Source organism: Sus scrofa, chromosome 4 (assembly GCF_054392235.1).
Source record: "Sus scrofa isolate SSC_HxYL_T2T_F1_AM1 chromosome 4, Sscrofa_HxYL_maternal_Yorkshire_Landrace_v2.0, whole genome shotgun sequence".
Taxonomy (NCBI): Eukaryota; Metazoa; Chordata; class Mammalia; order Artiodactyla; family Suidae; genus Sus; species Sus scrofa.
Genome location: NC_139386.1, coordinates 107,996,939 through 108,004,591, shown reverse-complemented (window position 1 = coordinate 108,004,591; position 7,653 = coordinate 107,996,939). Strand labels below are relative to the sequence as shown.

General features: G+C 41.5%; 1 protein-coding gene across 1 annotated transcript in view; it reads right to left on the bottom strand.

Annotated features, from left to right (window-relative positions):
* Nucleotides 1-504: 504 nt before the first annotated feature.
* SPAG17 (sperm associated antigen 17) overlaps nucleotides 505-7,653 on the bottom strand; it is a 233,596-nt gene continuing 226,447 nt past the window's right edge. The window contains exons 47-49 of the mRNA XM_085023443.1: nucleotides 6,936-7,080; nucleotides 3,625-3,769; nucleotides 505-2,199 (exon numbers count right to left, since the gene is read on the bottom strand). Coding sequence (XP_084879569.1) covers nucleotides 3,630-3,769; nucleotides 6,936-7,080 — 285 coding nt within the window. The 3' untranslated portion in view covers nucleotides 505-2,199; nucleotides 3,625-3,629. The remainder of the gene's footprint in view (nucleotides 2,200-3,624; nucleotides 3,770-6,935; nucleotides 7,081-7,653) is intronic.

Sequence of the window (7,653 nt, the reverse complement as noted above, 5' to 3'; positions counted from 1 at the left end):
TGGTTTGTGGTTCCCATTAGATTTTGATATAGCATCTATATATGTACAGAATTGTTTTTTGCTGCTGGTCTCTTAATTACAAATGCATTTTTAGTATTCTGCATTTGTCCTCTTTTCATGCTTGCTAGTTTTGATATAGTTGTCAGTAGTGATTTCTTACTTCTATATTATCTTTGCCTATACCAGTGAGCTTTCTCATTTGTAATTTTCTTGATCCTAATTGTGGGCTTTTCTGTCTCAAGAAGCTTCTTTAGTAGTTGTAAAACAGGCTTGCAGGTTTTCCTTAGCTTTTGCTTGACTGAACAGCTTTTGATATCTCTGTCAAGTCTGAATGAAAGTCTTGCTGGGTAGAGTATTCTTGGTTCTAGATTCCTCCCTTTCCTTACCTTAAATATATCCTGCTACTCCCTTCCAGCTTGCAGAGTTTCTGCTGAAAAATCAACTGTTATCCATGTGAGTTCCTTTGTATGTTATCTGTTGCTTTTCCCTTGTGGCATTTCTTTTTTTTTTTTTTTTTTTTTTCTTTTCTTTGTATTTCACTGCTATCTAGTGCACGTCTTGCTGTGTTACTCCTTGGGTTTATCCTGTATAGGATTTCTGTGCTTCCTCGACTGGAGTGAGTGTTTCCTTCCCGTACTAGGGAAGTTTTCGGCTATAATCTCTCAACTGTTTTCTCTGGCCCTTTCTCTCTCTTCTCCTTCTGGAACCCCAGTGATGCAAATGTTGTTACATGTAATATTGTCCCAGAGGTCTCCTAGACTCTCCTTTATTCTTTTTTCTTTATTTACTATGGCAGTAATTTCTACCACTCTGTCTTCCACCTCACTTATTTGTTGTTCTGTCTCTGTTATCCTGCTATTGATACCTTCTAATGTATTTTTTATTTCAGGTATTGTGTTATTCATCTTAGTTTGCTTGTTCTTTAAATCTTCTAAGTCTTTGTTAAATATTTCTTGTCACTTCTTGATCTGTGTCTCCATTCTCTTTCTGATATCCTGATATTTTTACTGTCATCACTCTGAATTCTTTTCAGATAGATTGTCTTCTATTCTTTTAGATGTTTTCATCTTGTTCCTTTGTTGTCTCATATTGTCTTAACTTTGTGTTTGTGGTCCCTTTGACAGAAGCTGTGTAGATGCAGTAGCTGGTGCCCAGTCCTGGAGTTTTTGGAGGTAACAGCCACTTATGTGGACCCAGAGCACGCAGTGGGAACAGCAGTATCACACTACCTCTCCTGGAGCCAGGAGGCTGCTAAGAATGGGATCCCTGAGAGAGGTGGCAGTGGTTCATGGGACTGTTGTTTGTAGCAGTGGTGGAGGGACAGCAGGAACTCCTGCAGTCCCTCCCATTCCCAAGCAGGATGGCTTCCTGGCAACCTCAACAGCTGCTCCCTCCTTTGCCAAGGAGATTGTCATGACTCTTTGTAGCCCCAAGGTTGGGGGCTGCTCCTTAGCTGTTGCTAGGCAGCAGGTGCTATCCTACAGCCTGAGAGCACACGCAGGGAACAAGGCCTGTCCCTTCCCTCCAGCTCCCCCAAACAGTGGCACCTGGCTTTCAAGCCCATTTGGGTTTCCTCATATGTGATCCCCTAGACTTTAGTCCCTCCAGGCTGTTTGTGTGCAGCCAATCCTAGCTCTGAGTCTGATATCCTAGGCCTGAGTTTAAGTTCCCAACCCCTGCCCACACCAGCATTTAGTTGGGAAGTGACCTCAGTAGCACTGACCATTTGTGGAGAACTGTTTCCATAACTGCTTCCCATGGATGGCTGTGTTCTCTTCCAAGGTTCTAAAGGTTCTTCCTCTGCCCTGGCTGATCTCCTTGCTGGTGGGGGTACTTTCCAGGGTGCAGGAGCTTTTCTTCTTAATAGCTCCTTCCTAGGGGTGCACATCCCATCCCGACTCCTTTCTCATTTTCTCTCCTTATTTTGTCCTGCCTGGTTTTGTGAAGATTGTCTTGCTCTATCAGAATCCTGAAGTCTTTTTACCAACATTCTGCAAATTTTCTGTGCAAATCGTTCCACATGTGGGTGCATTCTCGATGTATTTGTGGAAGTAGGTGAGCTTCATGTCCAAGCCATCTTCTCTCCTCTCTAGGAATGTCTTCATACACTTGTCTCATCATTGTATTTCCTAGGCTGATACCTTGTTTCCTAGTTTCACAGGTTCACAGATGGAGAGGACACCAAGATCGGTGAAGACACTGGGGAATGGAGGGATGGAAAGTGTATATTTTGCCTGTGAGATGGATGTGAATTTGGAGGGACCAGAGGGTAAACTGTAGTGTCTGTCTCCTCAAAACTCATGTCTACCAGAACCTATGAATGTGAATCTATTTATAAATAGGGTCTTTACAGATGCATTCAAGTTAAGATGAGGGCATTCGGGATTAGGGTGGCCCCCAGGTCTAATGAGCATTGCTCCTCTAAGGAGAGAGACGCTTAGAAATAGGGAAGATAACATTGGAGACAGAGTCATAGCGGTGCAGTTATATGCTAAGGAACACCAGGGATTGAGGGCAACCACCAGAAGTTAGTAAAGAAAGAGTCATAGAATGAATCTCCCTCAGAGTTTCCAGAAAGAATCACCCCTGCTGACATCTTGATTTTGAATGCCTGGCTTCCCAAACTGCAAGAGAATAAATATCTGTTGTTTTCAGCCCCCTCGTCTATGGTCGTTTGTTACAGCAGCCCTAGGAAACTCATACAAGATGTTATTTGCCTTTTTCTCTCATGAGCATACACTGGAGTTTTCCAGAGACTATATTCTGTATGATATGGTGAGAGATTGAATACAGATCAGATGTGAGAATCCAGCTATGTTCTATGCCAGGCATTAGAGATTTGCAAAAATATAAAACAGTGTTCCCTTTTTCATTGGGTTTTTGTTTTGGAAAATAGTTATTTTTTCATTAACAACTTATAGATACCAAAATAACAACTTATAGATACCCAGTTTATGGTTTCTTAAAATAAACTTTAAAAATTTTCCCTGTTTTAATTCTATTTTGATCAATAGTCTTAGATATAATCCTCATAAGCAAAATAATGTTTAAGAATATATAAGGAGTTTTGAGTGCGAAAAATTGAAGAGCCACTGGCCTAAAGGGCGTCTTACTGTTTGTGCCCTTGCTTTTTAAAGAGTCGGATCCACATTAAAAATAACACTTAAAGGGAATTCCCACTGTGGCTCAGTGGTAATGAACCCAGCTGGTATCAATGAGGATGTGGGTTTAATCCCTTGCCTCGCTCAGTGGGTTAAGGATCTGGGGTTGCTGTGGCTGTGGTGTAGACGGGCAGCTGCACTCCAATTCGACCCCTAGCCTGGGAACTTCCATATGCCACATGTGCAGCCCTAAAAATAGCCCTTAAAGGACTTGAGGATCACATTAAAGTAGCTTAGCTTTTTACGCCAAGATTCTGTTTCCTTACTTAGAAAATTATCTCGTAGATAGCATGTGGATTAAATGATGAATTTAAGGGGGTAGCTGTTAGTTATTTAAAACAATAGTTTCATTCCACCAGACTAGGTGGCTCACTGGTTTCTGACTATATGAAGACAGGAACAAACGCAAGGTCTAAGGCCTTGGACTGAATGGATGACAATCAAATGACCACTTCTTACTTACCTGACCTAATGCGGAGAAACTGGACGGGACATGAAGACTCCCAGGGCAGAAGAAGAAACTGTAGAAATCCTCTGGACCATGGGATTTTCTTTTCCCTGGGGAAAATCTTTTGGTCTCTTGTCATAATTGCTGCTTGTTAAAACTGGTAAAAATACTCATTAAGGGCTATAATTTTAATGAACAAATTTAAACGTTTTCATGAACAAATGTGTACATGCAGACCTAACATTTTAGAATTAGAACCTCCTCTCTAGCATCATTAGCTTGATTTGAGGTATTTCCTGTCTAATGCAAATTCTATACACCAGGCGTAGGGGATGAAGGATGGATACTGTTCTGGAATTTCTTCTGTTCCTTCTAGTGTATGTTCTTCTGCCAAGTGTGACTGGCCTTTCTCTAGGTGCCGTCAGTCACCATAACCAGGCCCCAGGCCATATCAATATCCAGCGTTCATGCTTTTTTGGTAGGGGGCGCCTAGATTGACACTGGAAGTAGATGGAAGATCTAATAGAATATTTATCCCCACCTCTCCCTGAGAGGTTGTCTCTGATCTATAAGTGAGGAAATAGAAATTTTATTGGCATAAATGCAATGTTATTTAAGTGCTATGACCAGCGGCAGGGATTCAGTTAGTCTAGATCAGCACCTAATAACCTGTGTGAAGATATAAGAGACTCAATTTAGTCCCCAGAGGGAAAAAAATCATTCCCATTGAAGTCAGTCCTTAACCTTCCCTCTGCTTCCTTCCTACTTTACATTTCACCAGTCGAGTCCATATTTCACTTACTTCAGATACTGTCTCTTCCCACTAGAATGTGAGCTACAGAAAGGCAGGGATTTGTGACTCTTGTTCATTGCAGTATCCCCCATGCCTAGCACCTTAAGGTAACTTAGGATCTTTGAAAGAATAAATGAACATATGAGTTCAACTGCATTTCTAACAAAATCAAGGTCATCTGACACAAGTTCTCTTGCATTTCACTCTTACACAGAATGTCTGGCTCCTTAGCCATCTTCACCCCCTCCCTTGCCAAGACTAACCAGTGACTTCAGGTCTGTTCTTGACTATCCTCTTGCCCTCTTGAAAATTGCTGCTTCGGGTCTCCCATTCACATGTTTAATGTTTCTCTTCTGATCCAATCTCTTCAGGCTAGAAACACAGTAAACACACTAAACACAGTGAACTGAAAATCTTTGCTCTGGTGCCTCCCTGAATCTGATGTACCATATTCTCTTGCTCTTTCCTTTAATGATTTTCTTGTAAGTGCATCCCTAGTCCATATTTCTGTTTTCTTACATCCAGCCATTCTACATTTGACAATTTAGTTTTTGTCTAGTAGTCCTATTTAATTCCTAATTCTCCTTGACATCTCTATAGCATCTGTCAACTGTGTCCATATTTTTCTTGAAATTCTGAGATATTTATTTCATGTTTTTTCTAATTGCTTGTTCTGTCTCCATTAGCTCCTGTTTCCTAAATAGACCCCAGGTTTCTGATCCTTTCCCATACCTTCCATCATGTCTCCGGCTCTGACTCTTCAACTGAGATCCAGGCCTGAATACTCAGGATTCATTATCTGAGCCCATAACCTTGCAGATGAACTCTTAGGTCGTCTTACTTCCTTCTGCCAGTGGGTTCCACCTTGGAGTTTACGGTTCCCCCGCCAAATGCCTTTCATCTACGACCCTCTTTCACGTCTAACGTTGCCACAGCATAGCTCTTGTCCTTACACTTGGCCTGTTGAAGCTGCCTCCCTGGGGTTTTGCATATCTAGTAGCTCTCCTCCAACATAAATCCTGCACAATAATACTGGATTCAATTTTATAAAGATATGCTAATTACATCACCCACTGGATCAGAATTGCAGTGATTCACTGTTTCTTATACAATAAAGTTTAAGCCAAGGATTCAAAATTTTCCACAACTGGATTCTAACCAACTTTGCCTCTATATTACTAATACTCTAAGCTGTCTACAAATTGAACTCCCCGCTTTGCCTCCTGAATATTTGGAGCTTTCCTATTGCTACAGAATTGCTCATTCTTCCTATTTTAAATCTCCTCTCATCAAAAGTTTTTTTCTTCTTTTTCTTTTTTTTTTTTTTCTGTCTTTTTGCCTTTTCTAGGGCTGCTACCCACGGCACATGGAGGTTCCCAGGGTAGGGGTCGAATCGGAGCTGTAGCCACCAGCCTACGCCAGAGCCACAGCAATGCCAGATCCAAGCCGCGTCTGCAACCTACACCACAGCTCACGGCAACGCCGGATCGTTAACCCACTGAGCAAGGGCAGGGATCGAACCCGCAACCTCACGGTTCCTAGTCGGATTCGTTAACCACTGCGCCACGACGGGAACTCCCTCTCATCACAAGTTTTTGCATTCTGTAAGACCCAGCTCAAATATCAAATAGACACATAACACAAAGTAGTAAGATTCATGCCGCTGGAGTACAATGTAAGAATCAAGTGTAAAAATCTGCTGCCAGATTATGTAAGTCTTTTAAGAGTCCAATTTTCATTTTTACATTTGATAAAATACTTAATACAGTACCTTGCACATAACAGGTTCTTGATATCCATTATATTCTATAAACAAGAGACTAATACGAAGGAAAGTATGTATAATTCAGTGGATATCCATTCAGCTTCTATAATAAGTTATCTCCTATCCCCTGAAAAGATTACAAGATTTTGGTTTCTTTTTTTATGACAAAGACTTGCTTTTTTTAAAAAATTCTGCCTGTCTGCTACCCCAGAGATGGCCAGTAACATTGAGATTTATTCATCTTGCAGTTGCTGCACATGTACTCTGTATCAGGCTATCAGGCATTTTGCTAGACGCTTTCAAAGATGGACGAAGATACACGTCTTTGTCCTACGGAATTTAACTCTGACTTTAAACATAGAATAAATGAAGCTATGGATTGTAGATGGGCGGGGGGGGGGTTGAAAATAGTATTTTGAGGAGTTCCTGTCATGATGCAGTGGTTAACAAATCTGACTATGAACCATGAGGTTGCGGATTCCATCCCTGCCCTTGCTCAGTGGGTTAACGATCCGGCATTGCCATGAGCTGTGGTGTAGGTTGCAGACGCAGCTTGGATCACGTGTTGCTGTGGCTCTGGCGTAGGCTGGCGGCTACAGCTCCGATTCGACCCCTAGCCTGGGAACCTCCATATGCTGCGGGAGCGGCCCAAAGAAATAGCAAAAAGACGAAAAAAAAAAAAGATAGCATTTTGACTTTTGTGTTCTCCTTGCTCAAATGAAATTTTTGCACTCTGTATGACTATTCAAATTGAACTTTAAAGGATATTTGCTTCCACAGGCAAGAACAGGACATCATGCTCAGTCATAATCTCAATATTGTGAGAGAAGTGTGCTGATCCTTTGCCACCACCCTCTCCAACAGCCATGGCAAATAATTCCACTTTCAGTTCTGCCTGCAAACCAGCTGCCACCTGTAAGACACAATGTAGCTTTAGCATCAGACATAGATGAGTTCAGATCTTGATTTTAACATGACTTTGGGCAAGTTACTTAAACTCTAATATTATTTCCTCATCTGTAAATTTGTCACTAATGAATGATTGCTGTTCCTGCACTTAGAAGAATTACTTCATAGATTAGTTAGGCCGAATCCCATTGAGTAAGTGGGACCCAGGATAAACTGCTGAAGGAGAAAACCAGGTGCTGTTTAGGAAAAAGCATGAGGAAACTAGACTCCAGGGTGCTGGAGGTGGCATGGAGGGCAAACTTTTGTAATGTCTGTAACTGTGCTATTTCTTGATTACCAGCAAGTTTCTATTTGTTGCGCTGCAGATAAAGACATTTAATTTAAGGTAAATGTCTTAAATATCATGTAGAAGACTGGGTGAATCCCACAACTCCCGTGTCCTGCCTGTTGGTTTATGGTATTCCTAACGTAGGACTCTAACGTGGTAACGCCAGTAGAGGGAGACAGAATTGGCTTAAATGCTAAACTGCTTAAGTCTGAAAGCTGCATAGAAGAGGTTTGTACCAACAAAAAAGAA